The sequence below is a fragment of the Ranitomeya variabilis genome, chromosome 2, assembly GCF_051348905.1.
Source record: "Ranitomeya variabilis isolate aRanVar5 chromosome 2, aRanVar5.hap1, whole genome shotgun sequence".
Lineage (NCBI taxonomy): Eukaryota > Metazoa > Chordata > Amphibia > Anura > Dendrobatidae > Ranitomeya > Ranitomeya variabilis.
The window spans coordinates 449,368,990-449,387,464 of NC_135233.1; the positions used below are offsets into that span (position 1 = coordinate 449,368,990).

Consider the following 18,475-nt stretch of genomic DNA (forward strand, 5'->3'; position numbering starts at 1 on the left):
GATGCTACTGTGCGGTCACTGCGGCCGAACAAGGAATCTTACTATATAGAAGCCAGGGTTCACTGTCAGTCATCATACATGGGACAATCCCATCACTGACGGATAATATCTTCTCCACATGAATTATTCTCACTGACATCACACAACGCTGAGCTGATTCTCACACTTACCTTGTCTCTTTTCCTCCTTTTCTTCATTTTCTGAGCTTTGTTGCGCTCTACTCAAAGGTATCAAAGATTTTCTGTCCTCGTGAACTGGAATATCTGAGCAGAATGTAAAAAACAAAAAACAACAGTAACACAGTAACAATGTATTCTTATAGTATCTGCTTTGTATGTATAACGTTAAGTAAAGGGACGACTTATGACATGTCACTATTGTGCAGTCACTGTGGCCAAACGGCAGAGAAATCTTATTCATAAAGAGATCAGGGATCATTTATGATTGACAGTTTTTTTAATTATTTAAATAAATTATTATTTTTTTTTAAAAACGGCGTGGGGTCACCCCTATTTTTGATAGCCAGCCAATGTAAAGCAGACAGCTAGTATTCTCAGGCTGGGAAACTCTGTGGATATTTGGCCCTCCCCAGCCTAAAGAAAGCATCCCACAGCCGCCCGAAAAAAAGGTGCATCCATTAGATGAAAAGTCCTTTAATTATAAAAAGCACTCGACAACCCTCTTTTACCCATTTTTTACCTTTAAAAAAAATAATAATCCAAAGGGATCAACCGTAAATCGATCCCATGTCCCACAATGATCCTGGATAAGGTTACTAATGTCAGCAGCTGGATTCACACACTACTGTCATTGTGTTCTGGCTGGTACACGCATCGGCTGGTGAATACTATCATCAGTAATGCCTGCTCTTGCTGCTCTCAGCAGAGCAGGCAACGCTGATGATAGTAGTAGTTATCAGCTGGCACCTGACCGACGGTAATTTTTTCACTGCCAGTAACAGACGCACACTCACATGTCCTGTGTGACCGCGTGGGAACCCACAGCGGTCAGCAATGCCCTTGGGCTCTGACTGGCGGTGATTCAGTATGATTGCCACCAGTCAGAGCCAGTGTTTCCCATGCTGTCACACAGAGGATGGCATGGGAACCGCGGGATGTTTGTGTCTCCCATTCACGGGAATGGGTTTCGAACCATCCGTATCAGGATTACGTTCAGGTACTATTCTGGTACTAAACCAAACTTTTTTATAAAGTTTCGCTGAAACCAAGGGACCCGAACATCCACGCGTCCACCCATCTCTACTAACATCTGCTCCACATGAATTCTTCTCACTGACATCACACAACATTGAGCTGATTCTCGCACTTACCTTGTCTCGTTTCCTCCTTTTCTTCATTTTCTGAGCTTTGTTGCTCTATACTCAAATAAATTGAAGAGTTTGTTTCCTCAGGAGCTGGAATTTCTGATCAGAAAGTAAACAAATCTCTTAGTAACAATGTATTCTTATAGAATCTGCTTTGTATCCATAATGTAAGTAAAGCACATGATACTATTGGCGGTCACTGTGGCTGAACGACAGAGGAATCTTATACAGAGGTCAGGGATCACTGTCAGCCATCATACATATCCCATCACTGACAGATGTCATCTGCCCCACATGAGTTATTCTCACTGACTGACATCACACAACATACAGCTGATTCTCACACTTACCTGGTCTCTTTTCCTCCATTTCTTCATTTTCTGAGCTTTGTTGCTCTATACTCAAATAAATTGAAGATTTATTTTCCTCGGGAGCTGGAATCTCTGTTCAGAAAGTAAACAAATCTCTTAGTAACAATGTATTTTTATAGGATCTGCTTTGTATCCATAATGTAAGTAAAGTGACGACTTATGGTATGATACTATTGTGCGGTCACTGTGGCTGAACGACAGAGAAATCTTATACAGAGGCCAGGGATCATTGTCAGCCATCATACATATCCCATCACTGACAGATGTCATCTGCCCCACATGAGTTATTCTCACTGACTGACATCACACAACATACAGCTGATTCTCACACTTACCTTGTCTCTTTTCCCCTATTTCTTCATTTTCTGAGTTTTGTTGCTCTATACTCAAATAAATTGAAGATTTTCTATCCTTGTGAGCTTCATTTTCTGATCAGAAAGTAAAAACATACTCTTAGTTTAGTAACAGAATACTCTTTTAGGATCTGCTACATAAATAAAATGTCAGGTGTCAAGGTTTTTCTTATGCATTTAGGGTTTTAGCTTGGCCAAAAGGCTCAATCCCATTAAACCCAACTTTCTGTTTATTCAGATACCTCAATGACTAACCCTAAGGCCGTGACAAAATGAAGGCTGGGGCAGCACTTCTGCTAGGAAAACGCTGAAGGTCGGGCACGGATCTCTGGCGCTCCACTCTTTTATCCCCCTCTCCCTCTTTATTTACTAATACATACACCAATCAGAGACTGTTCACAAGGGAAGGAAACCTATCCGTCCCCTGCTATGGTCCCCTGACTGGCCAGGTTTGCTAGCCAACTACCTGCAAAGCACTTGTGAGTACATACAATGGAAAAAAACTGAGAGAAAGATATATTCCCACCATTTAACCCCTTCTGGAGGGGGAAATATAACAAATAGGGTAATGCCTGGTGTTTCTTTCGTGAAGGTCCAGGGATCAGCATTACTTTTGCTGAATTGGTTCTAGTTTTTGAGATAATTGGCAAGAGTGTGTCTCGTCCTCCTGGGAGATCTGGGGTTAGAAGATCACTACGTATTGTGAACCGCAGATCTCCCATTTGTTTGTGTCGCATTAATGACCATTTCTAAGCTGGCATAGACTCAGGTCTCTCTACCTTCAAGAGTACCCCTGGGACTCGAATAATTGAGGTTCCAGGAACAGTTTGAGATCCCTTTTGCTACTGTAAACTGTCACAGCGTGACAATAGTTCATCCATAAAAATAACGATTTCCTAGGTAATGAAATATCCTATGAAATTATTTTGTATTTCAATGTGTAGGCTTACAATGCTATAAAAGCAACTTTTCGAGGCCAGAATTTTATTTTAATTAACTATTAATTATTTAAAAAACTAGAGCCAATCTGGCAAAACCAAAAAAATATTTTTAATCAGCACCATAAACTTAATATAAAACCGTTAAGACATTGTTGGCACCAAAATCTCTGTTCACCAGCGCAATGTAAGTAAAGGGATGCCTTATTACATGATACTATTGTGCACAAACAGCCGAGGAATGTTATCATACAGAAGTCAGCGCTCATTGTCATCCATCATACATGCGACCATCCCAACATCTGCTCCAGATGAATGACCTGGTAATCTGGGAAAACTGTACAAAATTGGCGAAATGTATGAGTCTATGGGCAACATAATTGGGATCCATGAAACATGGACAGCATAGGAGACCAATTAGGGTACTTTCACACTAGCGTTTTTTGCACTACGTCGCAATGCGTCGTTGGTGTCTGCAGGATGCGTTTTTTCCCCATTGACTAACATTAGCGACGCATTGCGACGCATTGACACACGTCGCAACCGTCATGCGACGGTTGCGTCGTGTTGTGGCGGACCGTCGGCAGCAAAAAACGTTGCTTGCAACGTTTTTTGCTGCGTCGAAAACATATTTTACGACCGCGCATGCGCGGCCGGAACTCCGCCCCCTCACCTCACAATGCGCTGAAAATCAGCATCCGCTGCACCCGTTGTGCAGCGCAAACAACGCTAGCGTCGGTACGTCGGCCCGACGCACTGCGACGGGCCGAGTACGACGCTAGTGTGAAAGTAGCCTTACAGAAAAATCATGTGGAAATAATTGAGCGGAAGTCAACATTCTCATTTGTAGTGTTGTAGACATGTACATGCAGCGCCCCAGAGTTCTGGTCGTTGCAGTACTGTGGCTTCGCCGCTAAGGGGAGCCATGGTACGTTCGATGGCACCGAAGGAGTTCCTCCAATCAGGTATCACAGACACCAATATATTTCACAGCTGGGCCTCCGGGGGGAGCTAAGGGTGCTATTCATTAGGCCACTCCCCACCATAGTGGGTAAACTGGGGGTCAGGCAGAAAGTTAGAGAGAACGCTGACGGGATTGAACGGAGCAACACCCTGTGGCAGGGGGTGTTGTGAAGGGAGAGACTGTAGGGTCTCTGCCAGGGGTGGGATCCTGGCAGAGGCTTGGCATTGAAAGAACGTAACGGGTCCGCGCAGGCTCCTGGAAGCGGCGGGACTCAAGAAAGGACTAGAAGCGAGATAGATTGTGCTGAGTGAGAAACGAGATCAAGCAGAAGGAGAATACCAGCAGGGGTTTTGTTGAAAGAGGCAGCACCCTGCTGAGGCGCAATACCGGTGGCCGGAACGCCGAGGGAGTGGATTAGAATACAGCTTCAAGCCATACTCCAAACAGCGGCAGGACAGTCGGTCTCAGGCGGGCTGTCTACCACATATCACCTATGAAGTCTTGGGGGGCAATTGCGGGAGAGGGGCGACTCTAGGGTCCCGGAAGAACTCCAGGCCTACCTGACAAACGGGTGCCATTCCAACCTGAATACAGGGAAGGGGTGGATTGCAGAGGAACATCAAATCGAGTTGTGAGGGAACTTAAGAAACAGACACAACCGTTGTGGGGTTACTTTCCGTAAGCACAGCAGGGAAGGACTACAACACATAGCGCTAGAAGGAAGGCACAGATTTCCACCTGAGAGGAGAACTCTGGAGGTGCCATTGGACCGGCCGGACTTGCGTAGCCTGGTGAACCGTGTTCCGGACTGAGGACTCAGAGATCTCCAGTAAAGAGGTAAAGAGACTGCAACCTGGTGTCCTCGTTATTTACCGCGACTTACACCCCACAACTGCACCGTTCCACCTCTATCATTACTACCACCTATTTCACCGGACGTCCCCCACTGACGGACAGGGCCACGGACCGGGTCTAGCCACCGTGACAACCCCGAGACTGAGACCCAGAGGCCCGGCTCCGGGTACCCCTCGGCCCTGCGGCGGTGTGGGGGCGCTCCAAACATGGCGTCACGAACAGGATCTACTTAAGCCTGAAGAATCAGGTCATGTGTGCCTAGAGACTGTGATTTACTGTGCTTGGACTGTACTTTATTGTAAGACTGTGCTGCGCCATTAGCCGCCAAAAGTTCCCGCCAAAAGGCGCCGCCATTGCTACACCCAAGGGGAAGGAGGGCGTGTTATGGGCGGAGACTCCCAGTGTGGCGCGAGAAATGGCTACCGCCCCCTGCACTTCTGGCTGCAGAGGAATGACCTGCCCCAAAGCAGAAGAGAAACACCCCTTGATATGCAACGGCGAGAAGCGGGTGACGGAGAAGCCCAACCTCGGAGAAATGGCGGAGTTAGGTGCATGCACTGCCACCGATTATCAGGCAGCGATGATGAACGGCGAGTGCCTGAGCGAGGAAGAAGCAGTTCCGGCCTGCCCTTCTTCACCGGAGATGGACCGGAAGCCTGCGGACCCAACAGCGGAGTTACGTCCACCAATCCCGACCTCGGAGTTAGAGGAGGAGGAACCACAGCCAGCGGAGCCGAATCCGAGCATCCCATTGGAGGAGCCCCGGTCCGGGCTGCAGCAGATTCCAGCGTCTTTGTTAACGGACCGGAGCGGCACCGATGGAACCACATCAGGCGCAGGTATGGGCGGCGCCCCTACTCCCCTGGACGGTTCTGCTCTCCCGACCGATCCTCCCCACAACAGTAACCCCGCGTTTACAATCGACCGAGCGGTTCTCACCCCCGGTGCGTTGGGGAAGTTGTTACCACCATTGCCAACCAGGTGGGGAGAGCCCATAGAAATGGACCCAGGAGGGGTGATGTTCCGATGGGATGTTCCCTGGGTCGAGCAGGATGGGATTCCAATGGAAGGTCTCACTATTGCGATACTTACCTGGGACCAATACAAACAATGCGTGCTCCAGCATTGGGGGCAGCGCACTGAAGTTGAAAAACGGGAACTGCAGAGTAAAAAAATGATCTATGATGGGACGGATGCTGTCAGGCGAGGGACGGTGGCGGCATTCCACCCAAAGAAGGGGTGGGGTTCCATTTGGGAGTCGGGTCTACCTACTGGCATCTTCGTTGCCGGCTACGATGTGGAGACCCCCTGCTGTGATCGAGAAGGTGAACCACTCCGGGAGGGGGATCAGGTGACATATACCCGCCACTGGAACACACAAGGATGGCGTGCCCGGAAAGTTCAGCGATGCGAGTCTGAGAGAACGGCACCTGCGGCCCCAACTGTGGTCAATCCAGGGCTGCCAGATCTTGTTACTGTTTCTACTGTACGCTTTGTGGCAGCTCCTGAACTTGCCGACAGAGTTAGGCTTCAAATTCAGACAGCAGGCGACCAGGTGGTCCCTGCGGAGCTTGCCGCTGGTGTCCGTGCTACAGTGGCCAGGGTTCAGGAACCCGAGCCGCCTGAAAAAGAATAAACCTCGATACCATGAAAATGTAAATAGTTACTGTTTGTTCTTTTGTTCCTATTGCTGCTAAACCCGCCCAGGGTTAATGGATCCCTTTGTTGACCCGGGATCCCTGTGTTTGTTCTGAGTTTTTCTAAAATTTTTGCACAAGTTTAAAGAACTGCAGAAATCATGGACTGTGCATGATTCGAACTTCCCTTGTAAATAGTTTGCACCTTCTTAAAGGTGCTCCCTACTGGTTTTAGCCAAAGACACTTTGCGAAGATATTTGCCCTATTTGTTTGAGCCAAAGACACTTTGTGAAGATACCTTTCCTACCGGTTCTAGTTAAAGACACTTTGCGAAGATACCATGCTGGAACCTTTGCATGGGCCGGTAGGCTGAGAAGACGAGCTACCTTAGAAAGACTTGGTCTCCTCTTAAAGGGGATGTGAGAAACTGAACTTGAGAGAGATACTGTTGCAGAACAGTAATGCCATAATGATGCCTTGAAAAGAAATGTAACTGTTTTACATGCTAAGTTATATGTGTTGAATTTGTTGAAATGTCTAAATAATGTTTGCAGAAAGAAAAGATGCAGAGAGCCCGTAGGGGTAGAGATTGAGGTCTGCATAGTTGAAAGTAAGCAAAGTAATAATGAAGGTGAGGATAGAAGGTAAACCCCGCGTCCCCATTGAAAGTTACTTTGTTACTAAGGACAGAGAGTGAACCCGTAGGGGTTAGAGAGTGAGTCCTTAAAGGAGCCGAGTAGAGCTGGCTCAGAGTTCTTTAAACGAAAGGAATGTTATGTCTATACCATGTATAGTAGAGAAAGGCAGTAGGCCCTGGATGAACAGGGCGGTCCTGTAAAAGAAAGGAGAGGCAGTAGGTCTGGTGCCATAGGGACAGGCGGTCCTGCAGGTTCAAAGTAGGAGAATGTGAAGTTACCTTACCCTGTAATGTGATTATAGGAAGGCCTTTGGTAAACTAAGAGTGTATGTTTCTTAAAGGCAATGTTAATTTATAGTTCCAGAATTTGCACTAAGTAGAATACCCGGTTGGGTAACAGGAGTTATGCATAGCCTGTAATTTATAAGGTTGACCATGTTTGTAACGTTAAAAGTGTCCTCACCTCCCATAAAGGGAAGCCTGTTCAAGTATACTTATTGTTTTGCACTCAACAAAATTGTATGTCTGTTTACTAATCTGTATTGTTGTTTTTCTTCCCAGTCCCGGAGTACTGTGTTTAACCAGGGGGGAGTGCAGCGCCCCAGAGTTCTGGTCGTTGCAGTACTGTGGCTTCGCCGCTAAGGGGAGCCATGGTACGTTCGATGGCACCGAAGGAGTTCCTCCAATCAGGTATCACAGACACCAATATATTTCACAGCTGGGCCTCCGGGGGGAGCTAAGGGTGCTATTCATTAGGCCACTCCCCACCATAGTGGGTAAACTGGGGGTCAGGCAGAAAGTTAGAGAGAACGCTGACGGGATTGAACGGAGCAACACCCTGTGGCAGGGGGTGTTGTGAAGGGAGAGACTGTAGGGTCTCTGCCAGGGGTGGGATCCTGGCAGAGGCTTGGCATTGAAAGAACGTAACGGGTCCGCGCAGGCTCCTGGAAGCGGCGGGACTCAAGAAAGGACTAGAAGCGAGATAGATTGTGCTGAGTGAGAAACGAGATCAAGCAGAAGGAGAATACCAGCAGGGGTTTTGTTGAAAGAGGCAGCACCCTGCTGAGGCGCAATACCGGTGGCCGGAACGCCGAGGGAGTGGATTAGAATACAGCTTCAAGCCATACTCCAAACAGCGGCAGGACAGTCGGTCTCAGGCGGGCTGTCTACCACATATCACCTATGAAGTCTTGGGGGGCAATTGCGGGAGAGGGGCGACTCTAGGGTCCCGGAAGAACTCCAGGCCTACCTGACAAACGGGTGCCATTCCAACCTGAATACAGGGAAGGGGTGGATTGCAGAGGAACATCAAATCGAGTTGTGAGGGAACTTAAGAAACAGACACAACCGTTGTGGGGTTACTTTCCGTAAGCACAGCAGGGAAGGACTACAACACATAGCGCTAGAAGGAAGGCACAGATTTCCACCTGAGAGGAGAACTCTGGAGGTGCCATTGGACCGGCCGGACTTGCGTAGCCTGGTGAACCGTGTTCCGGACTGAGGACTCAGAGATCTCCAGTAAAGAGGTAAAGAGACTGCAACCTGGTGTCCTCGTTATTTACCGCGACTTACACCCCACAACTGCACCGTTCCACCTCTATCATTACTACCACCTATTTCACCGGACGTCCCCCACTGACGGACAGGGCCACGGACCGGGTCTAGCCACCGTGACAACCCCGAGACTGAGACCCAGAGGCCCGGCTCCGGGTACCCCTCGGCCCTGCGGCGGTGTGGGGGCGCTCCATACATACCTAACAATAGGGACGAGAATGGCAAACTGGTAAAAGCATCGTCTGTAATACTAATAGATGCAGGAAAAGATTCTTTCTGCCTGTTTGGAAGAAGAAAAACGTGTAAATCACAAGTAAATGCAGTATAAAAGGGGTTGCCTCAGTAGTTTAACACCGACTATAAGGCCTATTAGGACATATGAGAGTTATAGTGGGGAAGGTTTCGTGCTTAAATCTACCTTTTATAGAGCAAAGCAAAAAACAACTACAAACAATGGCTGGCATGTATTTTACTACGCACCCTACAGTGTGGGCAGTACTAAAAGTGTATGACTGGCCTAATGACTGCTAATCATGGGGCGATGGATGCTGTAATTTATATTATGGTATTTATGTCCTATATTTGGAGTTGTACACATATATCAGCCTGGGACTGCAAGTAATGACAATATAATCTACTCACATTTCTAAGATGCTTGTGCAGGATGCTTGGGTAAATTCTGCAGGTGACTTGGGATCCTCATTATTCATCCTCCTGGTAGAGGTGGTACAGAGCTAATTTCGGACAACAAGAAGATATGAAATACTTTTTTTTTTCTTACTTTTAGATGTTTTTTTTTTTTTTTACATTTTTTGTATTTGTTCTCATACTTACTTTAGAAAGCCATTCAGAAGAAGATGTAAAATTTTGGTAGACAAAGCTCTCATTGTCCTCCTCATCCTCTGAGATCAGATGTTTGTTTATATCAGAGTGATCTACAACACATAGGTAATGAAGTATTATTAGAGGTTGTCAGTATAACACAGTCACCATTTACCCGTAATATTAATGGGAACCGAATGTCTCAAACTATGATAGACAAGACAAGCAGCTGCTTAGTCTAGATGACGTCTCCTTCTACTTACTGATAGAGAAGCTTGTGTACATGTTTGATGCAAGCTGAGGAACATGCTCCGGCTTCTGACTTAGAAGGTTGTCAAAGTCTAAGCCATTCAGGAATGGATGACCCTTGATCTCAAATGCTCCTGCTGGAAAATACAAAACAAAAGTGTTGCGGATATTGTCAGAGACTGTTCCGTATCTTAATCTGAACGAATGACGTTTCTGAGCAAACATGAAGGAAATTTTCTGAAAGTCATTTTATGAAGAATTAGAAATGGATGAGCTGATAGAGAAGTGCTGATTCTCATAGACATGAGCGATAATTCCTTTCTGTAATAAACAAATTATTACCTGTCCCAAGTCTGTGTTCAGGATTTTTTCTTAGCAGTTCATTGATGAGGCACTGAGCATCAAACGGAGGAATGGGATTACAATACCTACGTACGTGTCCTGTTATATAGAAAATTACAGAAAATAAAACATCTTTATTATAAGATAAAGCTAAATAAATACCGTATATACTCTAGTATAAGCCGAGATTTTCAGCCCACTTTGTTAGGCTGAAATTGCCCCTCTCGGCTTATACTCGAGTCATACCCAGGGGTCGGCAGGGGAGGGGGAGCGGAGCTGTGTAATAATACTCACCTGCTCCTGGCGCAGTCCCTGGTTCCCCGGCGCAGGCAGCTTCTTCCTGTAGTGAGCGGTCACATGGTACCGCTCATTACAGTAATGAATATGGACCCGGCTCTACTCCCATAGGGGTGGAGCTGCATATTCATTACTGTAATGAGCGGTACCATGTGACTGCTGACTACAGGAAGAAGCTGCCGGCGCCGGAGAACCAGGGACATGCAGGGACCGCGCCAGGAGCAGGTGAGTATAACTCAGTGCATGATATTCACCTGCTCCCCGTTCCACCGTCGGCACCGCTGTGCCTTCTGCGTCCTCTGCAGTGACACGCAGGTCAGAGGGTGCGATGATGCGATTAGTGCGCCCCGCCCTCTGCCTGAACGTCAGTGCAGATGACTGGGAAGACAGCGGCGGTCGGTGGTGGAACGGGGAGCAGGTGAATATAGCAAGTGCCGGGGCCTGAGAGGTGAGTATGTAATTTTTTATTTTTTTAATCGCAGCAACAGCATATGGGGCAAATGTCTGTATGGAGCATCTTATGGGGCCATGTGCAGCGTTATATGGGGCAAATATCTGTATGGAGCATCTAATGGGGCCATGTGCAGCATTATATGGGGCAAATATCTGTATGAAGCATCTAATGGGGCCATGTGCAGCATTATATGGGGCAAATATCTGTATGGGGCCATGTGCAGCAATATATGGGGCACATATCTGTATGGAGCATCTTATGGGGCCATGTGCAGCATTATATGGGGCAAATATCTGTATGGGGCCATGTGCAGCATTATATGGGGCAATTATCTGTATGGAGCATCTTATGGGGCCATGTGCAGCATTATATGGGGCAAATATCTGTATGGAGCAATGTGCAGCATTATATGGGGCAAATATCTGTATGGAGCATCTAATGGGGCCATGTGCAGCATTATATGGGGCAAATATCTGTATGGGGCCATGTGCAGCATTATATGTGGCAAATATCTGTATGGAGCATCTTATGGGGCTATGTGCAGCATTATATGGGGCAAATATCTGTATGGAGCATCTTATGGGGCCATGTGCAGCATTATATGGGGCAAATATCTGTATGGGGCCATGTGCAGCATTATATGGGGCAATTATCTGTATAGAGCATCTTATGGGGCCATGTGCAGCATTATATGGGGCAAATATCTGTATGGAGCAATGTGCAGCATTATATGGGGCAAATATCTGTATGGAGCATCTTATGGGGCCATGTGCAGCATTATATGGGGCAAATATCTGTATGGGGCCATGTGCAGCATTATATGTGGCAAATATCTGTATGGAGCATCTTATGGGGCTATGTGCAGCATTATATGGGGCAAATATCTGTATGGAGCATCTTATGGGGCTATGTGCAGCATTATATGGGGCAAATATCTGTATGGAACATCTTATGGGGCCATAATCCACATTTGTGGAGCATTATACGGGGCAAATGTGTCTACGGAGCATCTTATGGGGTCATAATCAACATTTGTGCAGCATTATATGGGGCATATTTTAATATGGAGCATCTCATGGAGCCCATCATAAACTGTATGGAGCATTATATGGGGCTCCTGATTCAATATGGATATTCAAAAACACTTAAACTACTGATATCTCAATTAATTTTACTTTTATTGGTATCTATTTTTATTTTTGAAATTTACCAGTAGCTGCTGCATTTTCCACCCTAGGCTTATACTCGAGTCATTAAGTTTTCCCAGTTTTTGTGGCAAAATTAGGGGGGTCAGCTTATACTCGGGTCCGGTTATACTCGAGTATATACGGTAAGTAAACAAATGTAACCAACCAAAGCAATGATTGGATTATTCCACTTACCATCGACAATATTTTTAAAAATCTCAGTTCGGGAATTCCCATAAAATGGTACAAATCCCACAAGAAATTGATATAGTGTGATCCCCATTGACCACCAGTCAACAGGTCTTCCATAGCCTTGTTTCAGGATGACCTCTGGGGCCATATAATATCTGGTGCCGCAGACCTGCAAACCAACAGAAAAAAGAGATGAGATTGAGAAGTTCTCACCATAAAAACACAATGACAGAAGATAAAATATCAGCGGAAAAGATCTCTAGAAATGAAGAATGCAGAGAAGAAACAACAGTGTGATGGATTAGTAAAGAACAAGCTGTGTTTCTGTAAGTGATGCCCACCTCATGGTCCTTGAACTCTCTGCTGATCTCTTCTGCTGATTGCTTGTAGTTGTTGTTTTCTGGTATCATGACACCAAGTTTTGAAAGACCAAAATCAATAACTTTAATGTGTCCTGCAGGTGTTATCAGGAGGCTGTGAAAGAAAAGATGGTTTTAACCTTGCAGACTATCTGATAATAAATGATAGCTCCCTTTATCATACTAGAGGGGGCACTTACTTCTGTGGCTTCAGGTCTCTGTGCACCACACCATAGCTGTGCAAGTATTCTACAGCAGCAACCGCTTCTGCAAAGTACAAGCGGGCCAAGGGGACAGGTAAACGACCCCTGGTGTTTAATAGGGTCTGACAGTCTCCACCTGTAGAAAAAAAGAAATATGACCGGTGAGTTGTTTATAAAGCAGATCATCGTGATGTATAATGGGAAGTGAGCCGAGATATTTGGCAGGAGAGAATATATACAGATATAATGAATAGTGCACATAATATTAGACTAAAGTAATGGTGAAATGTGGTCCATGTAACTAATAACCTAAAGTGATATCACATCTTGTCTACAGCTAAAGAATCTATCTATCTGTCTGTCTGTCTGTCTGTCTGTCTGTCTGTCTGTCTGTCTGTCCGTCCATCCATCCGTCCAAACCCCTTAGTGTTCTCACCAGCAATATACTTTTTATAGCCATTTCAAAGTATGATGCCGTCAAGCGTGCCCCCCACCCAAACACACTGAGTATGGTTCCCCCAGTGAATCCTCCTCCCTACAGTATCACCCCACATACACGGTGTCTGTATGATGGTGCCCACAGTCCCCAGACTCAGTATAATGTGCACAACCAGACTCTCACACAATATAATGGCCCCCACATGTCTTAACTTAGTATAAGGGCCCCCACAGCTCCTCACACATAATTTGGACCCTAACACAGAATGAGGACTCTGTACAGGGGCATTCACAGTCGACAAGTCAATCTGGGGGTATTACATAGTTACATAGTTATTAAGGTTGAAGGAAGACTGTAAGTCCATCTAGTTCAACCCATAGCCTAACCTAACATGCCCTAACATGTTGATCCAGAGGAAGGCAAAAAAAAACCATGTGGCAAAGAGTAACTCCACCATGGGGAAAAAAATTCCTTCCCGACTCCACATACGGCAATCAGACTAGTTCCCTGGATCAACGCCTTATCAAGGAATCTAGTGTATATACCCTGTAACATTATACTTTTCCAGAAAGGCATCCAGTCCCCTCTTAAATTTAAGTAATGAATCACTCATTACAACATCATACGGCAGAGAGTTCCATAGTCTCACTGCTCTTACAGTAAAGAATCCGCGTCTGTTATTATGCTTAAACCTTCTTTCCTCCAGACGTAGAGGATGCCCCCTTGTCCCTGTCTCATGTCTATGATTAAAAAGATCATCAGAAAGGTCTTTGTACTGTCCCCTCATATATTTATACATTAAAATAAGATCGAATTAGATCGATTAGCAGGCTCCCATTGCCTCGCACACAGTACTATGTCCCCCACAGCCACCCAATCAGTATTATGGCCCCTACAGATGCTGACAATAAATAAAGCACTATTCCCCTGGCCCCATTGCCACGGCATGCTGCTCTGGTCAGTCCGGTGTGAGTGCTGAGACTCCACACTACAGGCGCGGTGCTGTGACTACTTGGCCCCTGCGGTGTACGGTGTCTCACACCACAGTCTCACGACCACGGGCTGAATGGTGGACCTGGAGCTATCGGCTTCCTGATGCGCCATTTTGTTCAGCTGTATTCACATTCTGAGGATGCGGCCATGCTGAAATTGTGATGACAGGAGGAGTGATGTGGCCCAATGCCAAGTGATGCTGGGCCCCCTAGAGCTCATGGGCCCCATAGTACCCCTGCTCACAGAACAATTAATTTTTGGGCATGGAGGTCATATATAACCTATAGTAAATGCTCTGTGGTTATGGACAAATCCTAATGATATGATAAGATGTAAGCAGACGTGGATTGACTATAATAGAGTACACATGTCCTACCTTCCACATACTCCATGACCATACAGAGGTGAGATGTAGATGGAAAGGAGCAGAGCATGGAGGCCACAAAGGGACAATCAGAGAATGTTAAGATGTCCCTTTCCAGATAAGCAAATTCCATCTTTTTTGGAGTAATCAGGCTCTGCTTGTCTATTTTCTTCATTGCAAAGGTCTGATGTAAGTCTTTATGGCGCGCTAAGTAGACGAACCTGGAGAAAAGCACAATCCATGGTAAATAATCAATCCTTATTAACAGTCCATCTATAGAAATCATTATATGATCTTCTTCTGCACTCATTTCTTGAAGTCCGTCCGTCACTGGAGATACATTTCTAGAAATGAATAATATAGCACTGCATAGATCAGCTATGGAGATCTGCACAATGCCATGTCTGCCGGAGCCCTCACACGTCGTATTAGGCCGGTTTCACACGTCAGTGGCTCCGGTACGTGTGGTGACAGTTTCCTCACGTACCGGAGACACTGACTCACGTAGACACATTAAAATCAATGTGTCTCTGCACATGTCAGCGTGTTTTCACGGACCGTGTGTCCGTTTGAAAAACACGGAGACATGTCAGTGTTCATGGGAGCGCACGGATCACACGGAACCATTAAAGTCAATGGGTCCGTGTAAAACACGTACTGCACACGGATGCTGTCCGTGTGCCGTCCGTGTGCCGTGCTGGAGACAGCGCTACAGTAAGCGCTGTCCCCCCAGCTTGTGGTGCTGAAGCCCCCATTCATCCCTTCTCTCCAGCAGCGTTCGCTGGGGAGAAGGAATGAAACATTTTTTTTTTTTTGTTTAAAATAACCTTCCTGGCAACCTCCCACCCCCTGTGCCCCCGGCCGCTGTTATTAAAATATTCACCCGGCTCCCTCGATGCTTCCTCTCCACGCCGCAGCTTGTCCTGTATGAGCGGTCACGTGGTGCCACTCATTACAGTGATATATATGCGGCTCCACCTCCCATAGGGGTGGAGCCGCATATTCATGACTGTAATGAGCGGTACCACATGACCGCTCATACAGGAAGAAGCTGCGGCGCGGAGAGGAAGCGTCAAGGGAGCCGGGTGAGTATTTTAATAACAGCGGCCGGGGGCACAGGGGGTGGGAGGTTGCCGGGAAGTTTGTTTAACAACAACAACAAAAAAAAACAATGATTTTTCATTCTTTCTCCCCAGCGAACGCTGCTGGGAAGAAGGAATGAATGGCGGCTTCAGCACCAGATGCAGGGGACAGCGCTTATCTCTAGCGCTGTCTCCTGCACGGTCCGTGTGGTACCCAGTCGGCACACGGGCGGCACACGGCTGCCGCACGTGTGCCACACTGATGTGCCATGTGAGCACACGGAAACACGGACACGGATAACTCCGGTACCGATTTTTCCGGTACCGGAATTATCTGGACGTGTGAGACTGCCCTTAGAGAGGACAGAATCTTCTTGGGCAGATTCGCTATAATTGACCAGAAGATCCGATTCTGTCCAAGTAAAATTTAGTCCAAATTGAAATTCCTTCAGTTGCTGTAAGAAGTTTATTCTGCTCCTCTCAAACCCTAAGGTCGGGGTCACACTTGTGAGTGCAATGCGAGAAACTTGTCTCAATACCCGGCACTACCGCCGGCACTCGGGAGCGGAGTGTGCGACTGCATGTATTTCTATGTAGCTGAACGCTCCGGTCCAGAGTGCCGTCGGCAGTGCCGGCCGGGTATTGAGGCAAGAGACTCACGCGAGTTTTTCACACTGCACTCACAAGTGTGACCCCGGCCTAAGGCGTAATAAATGGAGGGGATGGAAGTAGTTAAATAATAATGGAGCCCATGCTACCCACCTGTCCGAGGCTCCCACCTGTCCATCCCTGCAGTTCTCCATCCTCCGTGCCAGTCTTTGGATGCTCTGGCGCCCCCTTCTGGTGCTGAGGCCAGTGATTGGACTCGCACGGTCATGGTGGAGGGTGCAGATGTGAATATCGTGTTAATCCTCCCGTGACCGTGTGTAGCCGATTACTCTTATCAGCTCCATAATGGAACCCCAAAAAACCAAAGTCTGCTGAGGAGGAAGCTCTGGTGGAGGTGGCAACATAAGAACATTTGGGGTCTAGAGCAAGTGAGTGTAATATGTTATGTTAATCCCTTTCCTTAAGGGTATGTGCCCATATTAAGTATTTGCAACAGAAATTTTTACACCATATCTGCATTTTTTTGACGATGCGTCAAATAGGCCCATTTTGTCGCGTTTCTGCTATATTTTTTAACTGCATTTTTGTTGCAGATTTTCCCCCACTCATTATTATGGTAATTTCATACTGGGCGTTTTTGCTGCATTTTTTTATGCTAATTTTCAGCTGCTTTTTACAATACCAGCAAATTCTATGAGATTTCAGAAATCTCATGCACACACATTGGTTTTTTGTTTGATCAGTATTTTGTGCTTTGCTGCATTTTTTGGACATAGAGCATGTCACTTCTATCAGCGTTTTTGCTGCATTTTTTCACCCATTGACTTGAATGGGTGTTGAAAAAAACACAGCAAAAACGCAGGTATTATCATTTGCTGCGTTTTTGCTGCTGAAAATCCAAGGACATTAGCATGGACAAAGAGAAAAAAAAGCGCACCAAATATGCAACAAAAAACGCACCTAAACCTGCGTTTTTGAGGCAGCTTCTTTCCTGCCAAGAAGATCAGGTTTTGCTACAGAAAAAAAAAGCAGCAAAAACGCCCTGTGTGATCTTACCCTTATGTGTGAAATCTGCTGAAAGAATTGTCAAGCTGCAGATTTAAATAGAAAGCTAAGCATCGTGTGCATGAGACTTCAGGAATCTCATTCACTTTTCTGGCATCATGAAATCCCTCAGGTTTAGTAACAAATCTGAGCAGAAAAAAAAAAATGCGAGAAGTCTGCAATGTGTGCACAGGTCCTTACAGTGTGACCTGTTCTAGGTCCGTACGCTCCACTGTATAGAATGAGCTGAATAGTGAGAATTGGATGTGGACAGTGATGTGGACTCCGATCATTTCCCTATGATAACGCTGACTGGCCGAGCACAGAGGCAGAAGTGTTGTCATAGGGAACCTTGAGCAATGTGGATTATACCAACAGAAATCTCACCCAAAGGTTCCAGCGCCGATCAGTTTGGATGTTTCAAAGTCGCTTATATGCGGCATTCTCGCTGGGATCAATGATTCAATCGCTCCCTGTAAAAAAATAAGAAATGATATTCAGATCAAAAAGTTGCAAGAAAAATGCTCCAGATACAAAACTTCTTCCTCCAATATTATATCCCAGCTGATTCACAGTGATTGAATGTAAGGCCAAGTGCTGTTGTGTTGTGTGTTGTGTTGTTTTCTTTGTTGGACGAGTTTTATGTTTGAATTACATCATTGCTTTTACTATATCCTTTACTGAAAAGTGGAATAAAAATACTAAGTGTGGTGAAACTGCAAAAAAGTGCAATTCCACAATTGTTTTTTTTACCACATTCACTAAATAAATGCTAAAAAATCCAAAGCTTTTCAAAGCAAAAGAAAAAAAAATTGGCGCCATTTTCTGAGACTCGTTGCATCTCCATTATTCCTTATCAGGGGTTCAGCCCTGTTATGTGTAGCAATAATGCTCATCTCCTATGTGCACCGACGACCTGGGGGCGCTTATAGCAGTGTGACAATGACAACCCCAGGGGTCTCCCGCCGAGAGCTAAGACGCACTTCCTGCGCAGCCATGAGGGCGGGCTTATATGTGGCTCAGCATTCAGAGCTCTGCTAGATTTGCCGCAGAAAAGTGTGATTTTTATCACACTACTCCACCCAGTAAAGTAGGTGACCTGACTGGAATCAGGGTCCCTGCCCCTACATCATGCTGCTCTCAGATGGGTAGCAAAAACCTGGTGCTAGATTCCATTTAGTATAAGTGCTATTATCTAACACTAT

The 18,475-nt window shown here is 46.1% G+C and overlaps 2 protein-coding genes across 2 annotated transcripts in view; one reads left to right on the forward strand and one right to left on the reverse strand.

Moving 5' to 3' along the window:
- DKK3 (dickkopf Wnt signaling pathway inhibitor 3) overlaps nt 1–18,475 on the forward strand; it is a 109,345-nt gene that overhangs the window by 20,334 nt on the left and 70,536 nt on the right. The window lies entirely within an intron of this gene.
- The window catches only part of LOC143806562 (microtubule-associated serine/threonine-protein kinase 1-like), a 34,735-nt gene that overhangs the window by 664 nt on the left and 15,596 nt on the right, over nt 1–18,475 (reverse strand). The window contains exons 5-18 of the mRNA XM_077287241.1: nt 17,658–17,743; nt 14,548–14,756; nt 12,737–12,875; nt 12,519–12,651; nt 12,181–12,346; nt 10,048–10,146; nt 9,720–9,842; nt 9,469–9,569; nt 9,277–9,368; nt 8,835–8,914; nt 2,031–2,123; nt 1,675–1,767; nt 1,331–1,423; nt 171–263 (exon numbers count right to left, since the gene is read on the reverse strand). Of these exons, the coding sequence (XP_077143356.1) occupies nt 171–263; nt 1,331–1,423; nt 1,675–1,767; nt 2,031–2,123; nt 8,835–8,914; nt 9,277–9,368; nt 9,469–9,569; nt 9,720–9,842; nt 10,048–10,146; nt 12,181–12,346; nt 12,519–12,651; nt 12,737–12,875; nt 14,548–14,756; nt 17,658–17,743 (1,600 nt within the window). The remainder of the gene's footprint in view (nt 1–170; nt 264–1,330; nt 1,424–1,674; nt 1,768–2,030; nt 2,124–8,834; nt 8,915–9,276; nt 9,369–9,468; nt 9,570–9,719; nt 9,843–10,047; nt 10,147–12,180; nt 12,347–12,518; nt 12,652–12,736; nt 12,876–14,547; nt 14,757–17,657; nt 17,744–18,475) is intronic.